The sequence below is a fragment of the Truncatella angustata genome (genome assembly GCF_020726525.1).
Source record: "Truncatella angustata strain MPI-SDFR-AT-0073 chromosome Unknown BKA67scaffold_1, whole genome shotgun sequence".
In the NCBI taxonomy this organism is placed as follows: domain Eukaryota; kingdom Fungi; phylum Ascomycota; class Sordariomycetes; order Amphisphaeriales; family Sporocadaceae; genus Truncatella; species Truncatella angustata.
In genome coordinates, this window is record NW_025763381.1 from 430,144 (window position 1) to 446,824 (window position 16,681).

Sequence of the window (16,681 nt, forward strand, 5' to 3'; positions counted from 1 at the left end):
AAGGGGACCGTTCCCTCGTAGCAACCGTTCCCTGGAAGCAGAGAATCACGACCCCAGACTGCCTGCGATCCCAAAAGTCATTATTCATCCATTACAGTTCTGAATTGCCGTTGAAACGGATTAGTAATGCACACCCAATTCTGACTTATCTCTCCAAATTACGGATCCGTAAATTATGAGTGAAGGCATTGGTAAAGCTTAGAAATTGCGTGCCAAGCCCGGCAAGCTGGATTGAGACCCCTGTTCAATAGTGCCATCTAAGGCTGAACAGGTACCGTTTAGAGTTGGTCCCTTGTGTACTGCGACCCGCCGCAACGGAAGGCTTGCATGAAAACCATGGTTGAAAACGCCGGACGCAGACAATCAGTGTTGCAATGGCGCGCAACGTCTGCTTCTAAACGAGTTGTGACACAATGCGAAGCTCAAACACGGGGACCTCGCAGGTCATCGTTTTCCAATATGGCATTCTCCACATGGCGCGAGAGCATCAAGGAATTGTATTCGACTCGGAACGAACAAACCGAGGCTGGTTGATTCGATCAACAAGACGGCAGGCCGGTGATCTTGGGTTGAGTGCCGACATCAGGCCAGTCGTTGTACGCTAAACCGTTGAGTCCTGGGATGGGATTTCATGTACGGAGTAGGGATGCTATGGTACCGGAACAACAGAACGAGCAAGACATCGGCCCCAAAGAGTCTTGGAAACGATCTCACCAAAAGTGCTGCTGTCCTGCTGCATGATCATTGTGAATAAATGCGAGTATGGTCCACATCTCGAACAACAAAAGTGTTCATGCTTGGTCCCCATGTCGATTGTAATTTTTTTTTACACGTCAATGGAATCTACTGTGCAACTGTACACCAGATGTGGCGTCAAGGTTCTCCTTCGGGCATGCTGTAGAAGAAGAAAAGAACATGGACAGTGACAGTCAGAAAGAATTACTCATCTCAACATAGCGTAACTCAAAACACAGTATAGACGTCGACTCTGCATTTCTAACTTGCATGATGCTGAAACTCAATTACCTAAGTTGCCGCTGCAGATAAGCTTAAGGGAAGCACGTGGAAGATATTTGCAGGAATATCCTGACCTCGGGTGATTCTAAGTTGCGTCCCTGCATGATGCTGGTGGGTTTGCAGAAACCGCTCCACAGAATAGGACACTTGAAAATAGGCGATTCCGTCGCTACGTTGGGATGTCGTTGCGAATCTGGAGACACGGTTGACCACTCGTTAGGAAACCATTGTGAAATTTTATCAACTGAGCAGCAAACATGCCCACAGCGGTTCCAGTGACTTTTTATCGCGATACAAACTGTTCACTGCCAAAAATGCTGCTTATGGTGGCACAAGGGTCACATGCGAGCGCGCCAATGTGCTAGTAAACGTGTCCCAATTTGAATGATGGGCAATCCATGCCCTTGCAGAGTACGGATTACGGGAGAAAAAGAGCCAGCCGCTGGCGGATTCTCTACCCCGCCATTCGGTGGGCTACTTTTGGATCTGGATCCAGCTCAACACATCGTCACCTGTCCCTCGTACCCCGCCAAAAACCTATCCTTATATTATCCGTCTCTCCTCAACAACTTTCAAGTACGACACCTGCTATACGTTGTACGCCTCGGAATATACACATCTTCCTCTTTCGGCACTCTAAATTCACCCACTACCAAGCAATTCACAATGTCTGCCCCTCAGAGCGACGCTTTCAAGCAGGCTGTCATCGACAGCAAGAAGCTGACATCGAAGCCTAGCAACGATGATCTTCTCGAGTTCTACGGTACGATCGAACCTTCGCCAGGACTAGCTGGTTATTTGATATCAATTCTTACTTCATAACTTTATGTAACCTTTCACTAACTGCTTTCCCTGCTCACAGCCTACTTCAAGGTCGGTACCGGCGAGGACTTCTCTTCCGCAGCCAAGCCTGGCATGTTCGACCTGAAGGGCAAGGCCAAGTACAACGCCTGGGAGAATGTTCACAAGGACGGCCTCTCGGCCAAGGAGGCCCAGGACAAGTACGTCGAGCTCATCGAGGCCGCCAAGAACAAGTACGGTTTCGACGCCAACAAGCAGCCCGAGGCCGTTGGCTCTTCGTAGTACAAAGGCATGAGAGCGATCGGTCGGGAGACGCGGGCAGCCAAGGTTTGTGGCGTGGCGGCTGTCGGCACACTCCTCGTACCAATGGCAGGTCTCCCTATTCTCATTGGCACATGTGGTTACTACGGTGTTCGGCTGGGGCTCGACAAGTATAGGAGGAAACAAGTACGACTGGAGGATATCGACCCCGATATCTATGGATGTCTTCCACCTTGTTCTCCTCCTACCCATGTCCCTCCTACTTATATGCTTTATAATTTGGAAACATCCGGAAGTGCTCGCACTGCGAGAGCTACAACAAGCGATGTGGTCGCAGCATATCCCCCGCCCAGGCCTAACACGGCAATGAGGAGAGGGTACTAAGAGGCCTCGCTTGGTTGGTACACGAAACACAGCGAGTCTCTTGGAAATCGACACAACCTAACAATAAAAAATGACAAAATAAAGTTCTTCTTCAACTACAGATGCGACGCAAAAGCAGCCATGATTCCTATGACGATAAGCTCAGAAAGACTTGGTGGCCGAAGATCTGGTTATCTGAAGCAACTTTGTCCATGTGATATTTTGTGTCGTCGTACTTGACGGGGTCCCATGTGCGGTTTTTGATCGCGTTTGATTTATGTTCTATGATCCAGGGTAAAGCACGCAGACATACAGTCTGGACTTCTTTGCGCCTTTGTATTTGATGAATGCATTACACCATGACTGGGCTGTTTCTGTTAGCATCAGCTTCAACCCCATAAATGCTCCTCTGAGTAGGGGATGCTGCAAGGATAACCTCTCTGGTAATTAGATAGTATCTGGTACACCTTAACCATCATACAGCCCAGGAAACCCACCTCTGGCCCTTCCAGTCCGGCTCCTGATAGTCTGCCGTCGCTACCCAGGGCTTCTCAGTGGGCCCATACTTTTTCAGAGGTAGACTGTACGGAATCCTGAGCCCGACCAACGTGGTAGTGCCGCCACCCGTGCCCTCGCTCTGCACATCCGCCTTGACCAGATCGTCCGCTATCGGCTCGTCCTTTCTGAATACGCCCACCATCTGGGCACCCGGCTCGCCGCCAGCGAGCAGCTCGGGCCACACCAGCACTCCTATCTCCCAGCTAGCTATGCGGACCTCCTTGACGCCGTTTGCGGCCTCACCCCAGGCTTGCTTGGAGATGTTGGCAGACGTGAAAAGTGCCCAGTCCAGAGTATTCGACGAGTTGTACCGGATGTACGTCTTGATGTGGGGCGCCGCGCGCTGTCTGCCGCCGTCCCTTTGCCCGAGCTTGGACGACGGGCCGTCCGTTGGGAGGCCGGCCGCGGCGTCGTTGGCCCAGTGGCAGAAGACCGGCCGCAGATAAACCAGCTGTTTCTGTTGTTGTGCCGATTGGATTTTGGTGTGTATGGAGCCGCCCGAGGCGTAGCCGTCGAGAGAGCGGCTGATCTCGTCTGGGGTCGGGAAGATGATCTTGAGCTCGGGCTTTGTCGACGACTTCCCCGAGGACGAGAGGGAGTCGAACAATGTCTTCTGGATCCAGGTGTCCGTACCGCCGAGGGTCGCGATGGATGAGATCTGCACGACGACTTCGGATCTTCCCTGCTGGACCGGCACGCAGCGTAGTGCGTGCTTCATGGCCGTCCAGCCCCATCGCGTCACGCTGGGGTGGTCGTTTACGGGGTGCCGGCCTGGTACGCTGGCGATGAGCGCACCCCGTACTGCGGAAAAGTCGTACTTGGATAGATTGTCGACCAAGGCCCGGCAGACGTTGCGTTGCTTGTTGTATGCTCGCAGATAGCTCATGATGTCTGCCTTGAACTTCTCGCCAGTACCGATCGCTGCATCAGGCTGGCCGTGGTCTGTTGTGTTGGATAGAGGTAGGGATGGAGACTGCCACACTGCGTTGGTCATATTGGTCCAATCCTTGGCAATCATATTGGCAGTGTGGATGATGACTTGAGCCGTGTCATCATGGCGGAACAGTATCAACATCTTGGAGTGATGCGTGCCGAAAGGCTCGGGCATGTACGCAGTATGTAGAGTGATGTTTTTGTGTCTGGAGGCTTCCTCCTCGAGCGCCAATCGGCTCGGATCCTCTCGCTTCCAGTTCCCATGGACGACATGGATTTTGACCAGCGCTCTCACATCCTCGTCAAAGTGACTCATGAGAAATTCAATGTTGTGAAGGTAATTGAACTCCCAGCATTCTGAGATCAGTGGATCACCAAGCAAATCGTGAAGACTGACAGCTCCGGCGTTTGATTGCGGTGGGAGATCACGGATCGTGGTCAGTTGAAATGGAGACGGTATGAGTTTCTGATGAGCAGCTTCGTGGCCAGCTTCTACTTGTGGATGCTCCTTTGCCGGGGTTTCCCTAGCCGGTGGTTGTCCTGGCTCAGGTGGAATTGATTTACTGTGTTCGTGAGTTTCCGAGTTCTCATCTTTTTGATTGCCATCTACTTCTCGGGCGTGCGTTGGGGTGTCGACACGCCTAGGTGGTGGGCTTATGTCTCGTGTAAGTGATGCGGGTCCTGGATGAGCAGCTTCTTCTGCGTCAGTGCCTAACAAGCGTCGCCGCTTGGTCGATCGTTCCTCCTCCATGTGTGCGAGTAGTGGTACGGATCCGCAGGTTCCGCTGTATGACACGTAAAGAATTTGATTACTTCTTCTAAGCTGTAAGCCTATGATGGTGTCACGGCAAGGAAGTGATCGTAGCAACGGCAGGCTACACTAGGTCGAGTTTACTAACCTAACATACTGTAGGCACCCGCAGTCTTTGGTTCAAATTCAAATCAACACTGGCCATAACTTATTTAGTGGATCCATTTCTGTGACTGACACAGTGCTTTTGAGACCGACGGACTGTGCATCTTCCGGCTTATTGTCATCAAGCCGCTGGTATCAAGCAACACGACTACATTCAATTGGTTATCTAAAGCCGAATAAATCATTTTAATTGAGTAACGACTATTTCGTTCTCTACTGCTTGACTACTGAGGCTTAGCGAGTGATATGGTTTATGAAAGATATTCAATCATTTCGATATATATGCTTTGAATTGAAAAGAAAGTCGTCCTTGATACGGGAGACAAAGATTACCACTGAACACCAATCATCACGGCCTGATAGGAATAGATTCAAGGCTATGATTAAGCTGATTCTCATCACAGCAATGTATGCATGAATCGAATGAATCAGACAAACCATTCTCATACCACAGAAATTCTGCTCGCTCAACAACTTTGCTCCATATTGATCTAACAAAAACATTCGGTCTTTGGCATATTATATATGTTGTTCGGATCAAGGGTGGCATCCATTGCGGCACAATCATGGTCGAACACAACTCTCGTAAGCTGCAAAACTTGGGGCCGAGGGGAGCTACAAACTAATTTGTTTCGATGTAACGAAATCAACACCAATGCAAAACATACAACTTGTCGCCAGAAACAGCTCTTTGTACAGGTGGGTTTTGGTTTTTACCAGTCACCAGATTGCGCAATTTATGAGCAATATTACCTCTTAGGCATTCATGATGGGTATTAATTCTTCTGTAAGTTTGTAGCAGATGCGGTCGTCGGTTAGTAGCTGGCCCTTACAGAATTTTGTCGTTGGCCACCATAAGTACCCATACTCGATAGTACAAGGCCCAGCTTGTGCCTCTCGAGGCCAAGGTAACGAAAATAGTGCGCCTTCAACCCTTGTGATTCAAGCATTTAGGATCAACTACGATAACCTCGTTCTAGAGGTAAGTTGTCATATCCTGCGGGCATCGGGCTGACCCTGCAACATTTTGATGTTGAGTTAAGACAACCTAAGAGTTGATTCACACTGTCAGCTGCGGTAAATCGGTATAAGGCGAGGCTCACAAAAAGAAAATTCATATTTGTTTTTTTTTCAACGCCCAGTGGTAGCCGGCCGGGCCTGTGTAGAATACCTTTCGTTTATGGCATAATTCTTTTGTTTAGATTGAATCTACAATCGCAATCTGGCAGCATATTCCGAATGGTTGACACTTCTTTAGCAATCATACAAGCTTTCAAAAGGTTTCTGTTTCGAACGTTCTTACTAATTTAACAAATATCTAATGCTAGCCACGAACGAGTAAGGTAGGTTCCCCCAGGCGAAGAAAGCTATCATTGAGAGTATGAGGCTTTCAAAACGGCAGAACCATGCGCTTTGCGACAAGCATAAGCGAAACCCATGGTCTAAACTACTGCAAATAAGATTCTAGTGGCCATAGTGAGAGCGGCTTAATCCTCGAACGGATGAGAACCGACAGAAGTAATGATAATAGGGTATAAACTACGAACCCATACGGACTATCATGTTGAGCGAGACGAGGGAAACTAAAGATCTGGAGGTTGTGGTGGGCATGGTCTTGAATAGCGTAGAGTGCCGAAGACCCTAAATCGGTATGAACGATTGTATGGTTGTAGCTACATCGCCTTCTTATTGATTCGATATTGAACGACCGGAGAACTGCGGAACAATCTAAGCATAATATACTTGTCATCACACTGACACGAAATACTGAGACTGTATTGCTCGACATTCTCTAGCAGCCAGCTCAGTGTGAATACCAAGCTATAAAATTGGCCAGGTTGTTCTGACGATATAAATCTACCGCACCAAAACGGGAGGGAGTAGGCGTTGCTTGGTTCATGGTCTGACGAGAACGATGTACTTGAACAAACGTTTGGGGTTGAGAATATCCCCGCGCCCTTTTTGTCTTTGGTAACCTGAGTGTTTGGATGTTTGGTGGACAGGCTTAGAGCTGAGGTTGCAACTTACAGTGGGTCTGGGGACGCCGATTGACCGGGTTGAATTCCGTGCTCTCGCAAATCTAGTTCATTAGACCAGCCCGCATCGTACTAACTATTCAGCTGTTATATTGATATTGATGGACCTACTCTGTGAGGGGTCTCATTAACGGTTCGTTGTAAGTTGAAGATTCAAGAAGACAGGTCCATTCAATATTTGGGTAAGTTGGCAACTTGGCAGCTGTGCGTGCCGTTGGGCGTACGTAATTGCCGTTGTCAAATCGATCCGCAGTCTACATCTGAGACGATGCCGCATTTAAGGCACACGCGGTTGACGTCGAATCAATCGAATTACGTTGAACGCATGTGAAATGTATGTGCAATCACTTGCAACTGCAAATGCAGCGTCGAGCAAGACGATTTCGTCATCTACAGTACAAAGGAGCACAACTTAGACCAAACCGTATTGCAATGACTACGAAGAATATGGCACATTACTCACTGTAGGGTATGAAGGCTCAGCCACAAAAAAAGATGTGGCGCTAGACGCAGATAACGTTTAGGGGCAGATTTTAGGGGATTCTGATTTGGGGGGGCAAGGGGGGGATTTGCTGAATCTAGGCTGAGGTTGGCGTATCCATGTCAGCTCCTGATCCTGGGCCCCGTTCATTTCTCTGAGTTCTGAGTCCAGAGTCCAGTCCAATCGAATGGCAATTGACCCCCGTTGTCCCATGCTTTGGCCAGATTGGCCCCCCCAGTCGGTGAATTTCGCTTGAGACAAGAGGCAAACTGGCAAAGACATTTTGTCGCTTTCTGTTGTTGGTCAGCATTCTGGGTTTTGGTCTTTTGGCAGCAGCGTTAACAACTCGTATTTGGGTCCCGTCCCATCCCTTCCCATCGTACTTCAGACGATACGTAAAGCCATCCTGAGCGATTGATTGCCGCCCCGACAGTGACACGTGAGGGTGCAGTTGACTGGTCTCCACCACGTTAGTTAGACGTTCAACCTGCTCGTTCATTCGCGTGCATGCGCAGCACCTCAACCTAGTTTTTCTTAGGCGTCTCCCGTATCATCGCCGTCAGTGCTTTCCGGTTAGTCTGGCAGCAAGGCAAGTCTGCCAAGGATACTTCCTACACGCTCGGTAAGGGTAAAGCTCGCAGCAGCATCAGCAGCAGTAGCGCGATTCGCCCTGTCCTTGACACTTTGTGCTCGTGGTACCCCCTTTCTACATCGTCTCTCCTGGAACTTTCCCACAATCAACATCACCAACCACGACGACGCTTTTCGCTCTGGTCCATCGGCGGATTCTTCTGTTTAGGCAGACAACTCAGTACGGCTCATGACTCCATAACTCGCTACGACCTCGACCATCCTTCGCCTTCGAACACGCTCGTTACTTTCTCGCGACAGCTCGCGAGGCCGCAGCCATGAGGCTCTCCTCCCTCGCGCTCTGGCTAGGCGCATCAGTCCTCGGTGCTGCACAAGCCATTGGCGCCGAGAAAAACAACGATCCCAAGGCGGAAAATACATATTTCGATGGCAAGAAGGTGCCGCCGTTGCTAGAGCTGACGGCAGACAACTTTGCCAGTGAGGTTGCGAAGACAAAGTTTCTCGTGGTAAAATACTTCAGGTAAGACTTGACAAATCAAATTACACTTCCAAGGCCCCAACCCTCTACACTCCATCATCGCGATTCCGTTTCGGTTCATCTCGGATCAAGCAACTGACAATGGCCAAGTCCGTACTGCCCGCATTGTATAGATTTCGCACCCACGTACCAGACCTTATACGAGTACTATTATACATCGGACCCCCCGACGTCTTCCAAGGAATCTTCTTTTGAAGCGTACTATGACATCCGGTTCGCCTCCCTCAACTGTATCGCCTATGGAGACATGTGCGTCAAGCACAGCGTTCAGTCGTATCCCCAGACTTCCATCTTTAAAGACGGCGAGACTCTCGACATCGTGAGAGGTGGCAAGAACATTACTGTCATCTCTAAGCTGGTCGAGGACGCTCTTGAGAAGGAGCATCCTGGAACCCGACCAACTGCACTTGTTCTACCCACACCCGGAGCCACCTCTTTGTCTGAACCTACTGAAGCTGCCAAGAAGTCGGAGGCTGCCGTGGTCAAGGACGAGATACCACTCAGGAAAGCCGATAAGACCGAAACCAAGGATGACTCCTCAAAGGCTGACCTGAAGACCGACGAGTCTGAGAAAACCGACAAGACCGAAAAGCCCGGCAAGACTGAGAAGTCTGAGAAGACTGAGAAGACTGAGACTACCAAGAAGGAGGGCAAGAAACTGGACAACACCGATGATAGCAAGTACCAAATTGCTTTCACCCCACCAGAGGTCAAGCACCCCAAGTCGGCTACCACCCCGAACAAAGAGGGCGCGTCTGTTCCTCTCAACGCCGAGAGTTTCCAACAGCTTGTCACCATGTCGCAAGATCCGTGGTTCATCAAGTTCTACGCACCGTGGTGCCACCACTGTCAGGCCATGGCCCCGAGCTGGCAACAGCTTGCTAAGGAAATGAAGGGCCGCCTGAACATTGGAGAAGTCAACTGTGATGCCGAATCGAGACTGTGCAAGGACGTCCACGTCCGAGGATATCCCACCGTGCACTTCTTCAGGGGTGGTGAGCGTGTCGAGTACGATGGCCTCCGTGGTCTAGGAGACTTTGTCAAGTACGCCGAAAAGGCCATGAACATCGGTGATGGGGTTCCCGACGTTGATGCCGCGTCATTCAAGGCTTTGGAGGAGAAGGAGGAAGTCATTTTCCTCTACTTCTACGACCACGCTGTCACATCCGAGGACTTTTTGGCCTTGGAGAGATTGCCTCTCAGCCTCATTGGTCGTGCGAAGCTAGTCAAGACCAGGGACCCCGAATTGTACGACAGATTCAAGATCACTACATGGCCCCGCCTTATTGTGTCGCGCGAAGGCCGCCCGACGTACTACACTCCTCTCACTCCCCGAGAGATGCGTGATACCCGACAAGTCTTGAACTGGATGAAGTCGGTTTGGTTGCCAATCGTTCCCGAGATGACTGCCTCTAACGCTCGTGAGATCATGGACGGAAAGATTGTTGTTCTTGGCATTGTGAACAGAGAAGACCAAGAGTCCTTCACAGGTGCTATGCGTGAGATGAAGCAGGCCGCCAATGAATGGATGGACAAGCAGATCCAGCTGTTCCAGCTCGAGCGACAAGAATTGCGAGATGCCAAGCAGCTCAGAATCGAGGAAGCCGAAGACCGAAACGATCAACGTGCGCTCCGGGCCGCTAAGAGTATCCGTATCAACATGGATAGAGCAGATCGTAAGGAGGTCGCCTTTGCTTGGGTTGACGGTGTCTTCTGGCAGAGATGGATCCGTACCACCTATGGCATTGACGTCAAGGATGGTGAGCGTGTGATTATCAACGACGAGGACGTAAGTAACCTGGGCATCGAGCTTCATACCGCACAATACTGACAACCAAAACAGAACCGCAGATACTGGGATCAAACGATTACCGGAAACTCCATTATCCCCTCACGAACCTCTATCCTCGAGACCATCGGCAAAGTTACCGCATCGCCGCCCAAGATCAAGCCCAAGTTGACCATCTCGAGCTTGGAGAAGATTTTCTTTGACATTCGCATGACCTTCTCCGAGCACCCATATCTGAGCTTCGGCTGCGTTGGTGGTCTGGCACTTGGCATTGCGTCCTGGTTCCGTGGCCGGCTTCGAAGGAGAGGTGGTCACTTCCGCCTAGACGACACATTGCCAATCAAGGAGCTCAAGGAGGGATTCCTTGGTACTACAGCCAATGGAAAGAAGGACTAGACGACTGCATCTCATCTTGAATTACTAAAATAGCTAAAGTCCGCATATGAGATTAGGGAAGCCGGCGCATTATGAACGATCCACCATGGGTTTTCATGGAGTCGAGTGAATTCGACTATCCAGTTAGGAGTTCTGTACATTACGTGCTCTCATATTGCACACATGTTTGCATAGTCACTACACATCTCATGGCTTAGAGGATTGCCTCATTTCTGAATCTGCGGGCTCACGAGGCATGGTGGAATAGTCCAAATGGCATTGATCGGGTCACGGATATAAGGATTTGAACGAGGTGTAGCGCAGGTTGCAAGGGTCAACTGTGCATGATAATAATATATCCAAAGTTTTTTTTCTGTTGTTTTAGCATATTCTTTTGTCAAGAGATTTAGACGTCATGTGGTATTCTGTGTGCTGCGTGACTTGGCTTAGGCTGTGGTCTTTCCATTGGCTTGTCACAGTGGCCTCATGGTACACATTCGCACCCTACACATGTGAATCGAACTTATTGTGTCATGCTTTCACTATCTTTAGTGAGCTAGCTGTTCCGTGGGAGGGGTTGATATTAAATGAAGTACATGGGGGGCCGTACGAATTTACAAGCGATAAAAACTGAGTGTCATCAGACTTTCGTTTAATGACATGAATTAGTCTTAAATTCATGAGAATATAGTGGCAAAGATCTACGAGTCGTCTTCACACATGGCATTTGGACACGGCCAATACCTGTCCTTCAGGCTTGGCTTGAGCCGTGGTTGCACAACGACTTGATCCCTCGAAACTATGCAGATGATGGCCGGAAGAAACGTCGCGAATACAAAAGTCGATGTGCCCGAGCCGATGTGGTTGAACTGGTGAGTAGAAACCAACGGTAAAATATGGGAATGGACTAGATCGGCAAGTGACGATCAGTGGACGTTGGGTCTACTTGTAGAGAGGTATTCTTCACTACGCCGATCAGGAAACTAGAAAGATGGTGGATATGTGCTGAACTCTCCCAAAGTTCTCATGGTCGTCACCGATGCATCTGATATATACAATACATTAGGGATTGCTGTGCGCAAGAAGTGTTGACTGCCAACTGCGGTTCGGCTAGGCTGATTCAAGAATGGATTGTGGTGTTAAACGATACGCTTGTCCTTTTAGCTATAGCCGCCATTCTGAGTGTGGGCCTTGAAGCCTTTGCTTGTAAAAGATCTTACGCAAAGCTGATCCATCTAGGCCGCGTACAGTTTCCACCGACGGAACTTGGTCGGCAGCTATGCTAATCTAGGAAAGGCCCAACGTTGTTGGATACAGTTATGAGTATTATATCCAGTACTCGATTGCGAGAGGTATTCTCAAGTTTGTATCTAACATATGATTTGATTTGTTTTCTGCAGTTCTGAGTACTCGTGGATAGGATGGCTTAACAAGAAACGCAATCAACGAAGGACACTTCATACGAAATCGAAGCCTTTTAATGCACGGCATGATCGTGCAGGTTTTATGGTGAGACGTCCAGTATGTGTGGTTCACCCTCGTATCTAATGCATAGGATTCCTACTTCGTTCAACATCTCGACTGAACCTCTTTTCAATTTTTAGTGGACGAGTCGTACATTGCTCGTGGATAATCGTCAATGTAGTCACTTCTATCACTATACAAAACTAGCTGATAAAGGCTAGGCAAGTGCTTATGGATTACTTCTCCAGCCATCAACGCCTGTGAATAGCACTCCCCAAAAGCCTGCCAGTTATTCGATCCATTTGGCCACAGGACTAGGTGGCGCGGGCATCAAAGAAGCACGCACACCATACTACGAGGCTCAACATCCTCTAGCGCAAGGCCAATAAAGAAAAACGCAAACCCCTATATCGATTCCAACATTCGAGAAAGTCTCAAGTTTTGAAGTGGTTCTCAAGCCTCTCCACAGTTTCTTTAGATGACCAAGTTGTTCGAAGCCACTTTAAGGCGGCTGAAAAATCTTGCTTTACCGAGCTTGGCTGCACACATCTGCGAAAGCATAAGCGTTCAGAGTACGAGTAGATGCCTACAGGATATTTCCGTTCTAATCTTCACCGTAGGGCATAGCCCAGAGGTCATCGGCTAGTCTTACCACCCCGAACACGTCGATTGCTTCCATCTCATTATAGTATAAGCCATCACGGAGCGCTTGACAACCTTAGATCAAGCCCACTCGAACTCCCGCGCAACGTGGATTTTCATCGCTTCACGAGCAACCCTGCGCTGAGATCTAAACACGAGTGCTCTAAGCACTTAATTTGCAGAATCCGGTGTTCAGTGGAGCTGAGAAGGCGGGTACCCAGCTTGGAAAATCACTGATAGCCATTGAACCTAGCTCACTGGTAGTGAGAAACGATGGGGTCTGCTCGCTTCGAACCAAGTAGTCAGCTTCATGCATATACAAATCTCTCGCGGGCAGTGGGTAGTCTGCTTGAGTGTTGGGTCGCGGTAATATGGATGTGGCAGAGTCCGTGCTGCGTACGTTTTCTTTCTTGGATTTGCACATTTTGTGTGCCCAAATAATTTACGAAGCTCGTCATAGCGCTCTCGCCTTGCTAGAGGCATGCAAATTGTCGGCCAAGTTTTGTTTCGCGTTCATCTCAGCAATATTTACGTAAGGCAAAGGAAGCTTTTCTTTCCTTATCAGACCGCAAAAAGAAAAAAGAAAAAAGGAACCAGTTCTGAAGGCTTACAATCTTGAAGCCATGGGGCGAAACAGTTTCAGCAGCAGATTCCTTTTCTTATCAAATCCACATACGTTCTACTACCGTGGGCGGCACGACAGATTACAAGTCGACAGCACTTCCGTCTCGTCGAGAGGGACAATATCACTTGAACAAGACCATGGATATCCAAATCGCAGTTCCCGTCTTTGGCTGTACAGTTTCCCTTAGCCAATCTACGACGAGTCTATCTGGTGCGTCAGCACGATGCCAAGTGCAAGTTTGCTATCGAATTCTCCGAGTCCGAGCCAAACGACGACACGGCTTTCATTTCCCATATATAGTCCCCATCAACGGGGCCTCGTAGCTTTTCTCTGGGTTGTCATCACCCTGATTGATGCAGCGAGCATCAAAACACATGCGGCGAGATTTATGTTTGTGCTGTAAATGTCTGAGGTCAATGTCAAGGTTGCGTGTGATAGGCAGTTTGCGGATGAACGACACACCAGCTTTTGAGTCTCACGCGGACATGATATGATTTTAAACACTGCCTCATAATAAGGGGTTAGAAGAGGCTCGGCGCGCCTAATCATTATTCCCCAAATTCTCAAATCTATCTATTATCACCAAAGATTTCAATTTGATGCTTGTTCATTCTCGATCGAGACTGTGTGCTAAATGATATAGTTATCTGTGGCAATATGGATGACTATAGATGGCCACAGTGTATGGAGAGCACCACGTACACTAAGGCGACAAAGCTCGCGGATCACCGAACTTGGGAAGTGGTGATCACGTGACTAAGCCAGTGGGTATATGCCCACTTTCTGTACACCGATATTCTCTTTTGTAAACTTAGACTTCTATATACTACTTGACAGTGCCTGTACTATCATTTCACGCTTAGATCGTTACACTTGCGATCCCACGCTCATGCGAGCACCGTATTCACTATCCTATGCTCGAGTAGATTTAGGCTCTTCCTTCCAGTGCATCACACCAGACCTTCACTTCAACAGTCCTCTATATCAACTCTAGAAACTGTCGTAATATGTCTATCCAACAGAATTTCCCTCGGCCGCCGCCAGACATGTACAAGTGGGTGCAGGCTGCTAAGAGGCTTAACAGGAGCTCTGAAACCATGTGCTGGATGTATGATCTCCATGACAGTATGTCTTGTGGCACCGAGTATGCTCATGGCTCGTGGGGTTACACAGGTGACTTGACTCCCATGCTCGCATGCCGCCGCCCGACTGACCCGACTAGTGTTGCGTACTACGTATTCAGAAGAGGCCGATGCTGTCTGGCCTGCCGCGCTAGAAAAGCTCAACCGCTGGGTCGCTAAGTATGTCGTACACTACCCCCGATTGATGCAAGGGCGAACCGACACTACGGTTGAGGACGAGCTCGCACGACGTTTTATCCTCGAGATCGTAGATAACAAGGAGCTGGAAGATTTGCAGCTTCCAGATATGGCCAAGGCGAGCCAGGATGATATCAAGTCCCTGACTAGCATATTCGAGGCCTGGCGAAGCCAGGCTATCAATGATGCCGACTTCGACTCACGCTTGAACACTAGATTTCTCGACTTTCTGATTATTGACGAGCCTTCTCTCCGCTCTTTGGCTTCACTACCAGACGAGACGATACCGTTAGGACCTGTGACTCGACAGGAAAGGAGGGTAGGTTTCCACCCCCTGTAATATGTGGGAGGCCCCTTTTACTGATTTAGGAATGATATAGGCCCAAGCTAAATTTTACGAGGATGCATATGTTTGGTTGATTGATTCGCAAGCAGTAGGACGCTATCAAGGTATTAATGACGTCTATAATTATAACGGACTGATGAAGCTCGAATTAATCAACATCCCCGATGCGTGGTTCGAGAGGGTGCCGAGGTTCGACGACGAATGCCACATTTTCGAGCGCGGAAAGGCACCTGATGGATCTGGGGATCTATGGTACAGACCACGATGAAAGGCGTAGAGACGTATTTCGTACAATGTGAATTCCAAGTATTTTGGCTCTTAATTCACCAGCACTTTATTTATTTGTTCTCTTAAGATAGATTTTGTAAACTACAAGTAATATACTTAGAATTTTACGGGTAGAAGCCGGTGCTGTCGATATACGGTACATTCTGAAAAGCCGTGAGTAAATTTTGCCGGATAGCTCTATCCGCAGCGACATTATTAATCGCAGGTATGTCCAAGTCGCCAAGCCCTTCTATTGCCCAATCATGAGCCCTGTCCCTCAAGGGCTCAAGCATTGACTCGAACCAGGGATCAAAATGCTCCAAGGGATATGGACTCTGGCCGCCGTGGGTTTTTCGATAATGTCTCTCTGCTTCGCGTATAAGCTCTCGAAAGTTGATGATCACAATTCGAAGACGTTTGAGCGGTTCCGGTTGTAAGTGCCATGTGTAAGCAGAATATATTTGTATTAAGAGAAGAAAAAAGGATCGTTAGTTTGACGTTCTCTAGGCTTCGCTCTTATTTTTCCGGGGGGAGGGGGGAAGCAACATACTTGAGTAATACGGGTCAAGGCCATTTTTGGGCACGCCTGTGTCGTTCGGGTACTGTATACAAAATTCTCCATTTCTTTATCGCTAACAGGTGATTCCCTACCTGTCCAAAGCTATTAAATATTAATAAAATGTCAGGAGTAAACATGATAGGTAATACCCGTAAACGATGTAAATCTTACCTTCTCTTTGAGTAGGTTCATATTCTTAACCATTAGTGTCATGACATCACGGTTTGTGTTACTCCTAAGAGCGTTTATTATACGCTATTGGATAGTCCTGCCTGACGCGTCGACTTGTTATAGTGAAATTGAAAAGAATTCATAAGGCACAACATTAGGAGTATAATGCGTTCTACCTGCCTCTATTCTATTAAGGGCGTCGTCGCCCCAGATACGAGACATCTTACGTTTAAAGACGTGATCATTTAGAAATCACAGTTAGAAGTTGTAACATAACGTGCCGCATAGGAATGGACTTACTCTCAAATCCCGTTATAATCTGGCCGTTAGGCATGTTATCGACGATAATTGGGAGGAAGTTGGCACAATTTGGATTGTACGTCTAGGATTCGAGAAATTTGTTACGTTCCTTAACCTTATCCAAACTGGATGGCTCAGGATACTAGATCGATGGGAGGTTTGTCAGCGTCCAGGTGATTATGCGCTGGGAGAATTGTTAACCATAACTTACAACTACTTTTGGCCATGTAAGATCTTGTGTAGTCCCTGTTATATGGTTAAGAGGGTTCTAGTCGTAAGGGTCGCCTTACGCCCTTTCTTCTAACGAACCTTCTGCGCCATCCTCACTA

General features: G+C 48.6%; 5 protein-coding genes across 5 annotated transcripts; 3 read left to right on the forward strand and 2 right to left on the reverse strand.

Annotated features, from left to right (window-relative positions):
- Positions 1 to 1,683: 1,683 nt before the first annotated feature.
- Positions 1,684 to 2,100, forward strand: BKA67DRAFT_652272 (acyl CoA binding protein; the record flags this gene model as incomplete). Its single annotated transcript, XM_046106124.1, has 2 exons — positions 1,684 to 1,780; positions 1,880 to 2,100. 2 exons carry the CDS (start codon positions 1,684 to 1,686, stop codon positions 2,098 to 2,100), a joined length of 318 nt encoding a protein of 105 aa, XP_045963134.1.
- Positions 2,101 to 2,575: 475 nt separating this feature from the next.
- On the reverse strand, positions 2,576 to 4,851 carry BKA67DRAFT_3570 (tyrosyl-DNA phosphodiesterase). The gene is made up of 2 exons (XM_046096397.1): positions 4,671 to 4,851; positions 2,576 to 4,508 (listed from the first exon to the last, which is right to left on the reverse strand). Exons 1-2 carry the CDS (start codon positions 4,682 to 4,684, stop codon positions 2,918 to 2,920), a joined length of 1,605 nt encoding a protein of 534 aa, XP_045963135.1. The 5' UTR covers positions 4,685 to 4,851; the 3' UTR covers positions 2,576 to 2,917.
- Positions 4,852 to 5,857: 1,006 nt separating this feature from the next.
- On the reverse strand, positions 5,858 to 7,019 carry BKA67DRAFT_543197 (uncharacterized protein). The gene has a single exon (XM_046101175.1). It carries the CDS (start codon positions 6,636 to 6,638, stop codon positions 6,297 to 6,299), a length of 342 nt encoding a protein of 113 aa, XP_045963136.1. The 5' UTR covers positions 6,639 to 7,019; the 3' UTR covers positions 5,858 to 6,296.
- Positions 7,020 to 8,070: 1,051 nt separating this feature from the next.
- On the forward strand, positions 8,071 to 10,877 carry BKA67DRAFT_3607 (thioredoxin-like protein). The gene is made up of 3 exons (XM_046096421.1): positions 8,071 to 8,477; positions 8,586 to 10,284; positions 10,339 to 10,877. The coding sequence occupies exons 1-3, from the start codon at positions 8,275 to 8,277 to the stop codon at positions 10,678 to 10,680; spliced, it is 2,244 nt and encodes a 747-aa protein (XP_045963137.1). The 5' UTR covers positions 8,071 to 8,274; the 3' UTR covers positions 10,681 to 10,877.
- Positions 10,878 to 14,179: 3,302 nt separating this feature from the next.
- On the forward strand, positions 14,180 to 15,455 carry BKA67DRAFT_685617 (uncharacterized protein). Its single transcript, XM_046109005.1, has 3 exons — positions 14,180 to 14,563; positions 14,613 to 15,028; positions 15,090 to 15,455. The coding sequence occupies exons 1-3, from the start codon at positions 14,398 to 14,400 to the stop codon at positions 15,321 to 15,323; spliced, it is 816 nt and encodes a 271-aa protein (XP_045963138.1). The 5' UTR covers positions 14,180 to 14,397; the 3' UTR covers positions 15,324 to 15,455.
- The last annotated feature ends 1,226 nt before the right edge of the window (positions 15,456 to 16,681 follow it).

Bases quoted from the DNA above. Each gene is read 5' to 3' on its own strand.
- BKA67DRAFT_543197 (XM_046101175.1), bottom strand. From the start codon at position 6,638: ATGTCGAGCAATACAGTCTCAGTATTTCGTGTCAGTGTGATGACAAGT.
- BKA67DRAFT_3607 (XM_046096421.1), top strand. From the start codon at position 8,275: ATGAGGCTCTCCTCCCTCGCGCTCTGGCTAGGCGCATCAGTCCTCGGT. The intron at 8,478-8,585 runs GTAAGACTTGAC...ACAATGGCCAAG, and splicing joins CTCGTGGTAAAATACTTCAG to TCCGTACTGCCCGCATTGTA. The intron at 10,285-10,338 runs GTAAGTAACCTG...CAACCAAAACAG, and splicing joins TGATTATCAACGACGAGGAC to AACCGCAGATACTGGGATCA.
- BKA67DRAFT_685617 (XM_046109005.1), top strand. From the start codon at position 14,398: ATGTCTATCCAACAGAATTTCCCTCGGCCGCCGCCAGACATGTACAAG. The intron at 14,564-14,612 runs GTGACTTGACTC...TGACCCGACTAG, and splicing joins TGGCTCGTGGGGTTACACAG to TGTTGCGTACTACGTATTCA. The intron at 15,029-15,089 runs GTAGGTTTCCAC...GGAATGATATAG, and splicing joins TGACTCGACAGGAAAGGAGG to GCCCAAGCTAAATTTTACGA.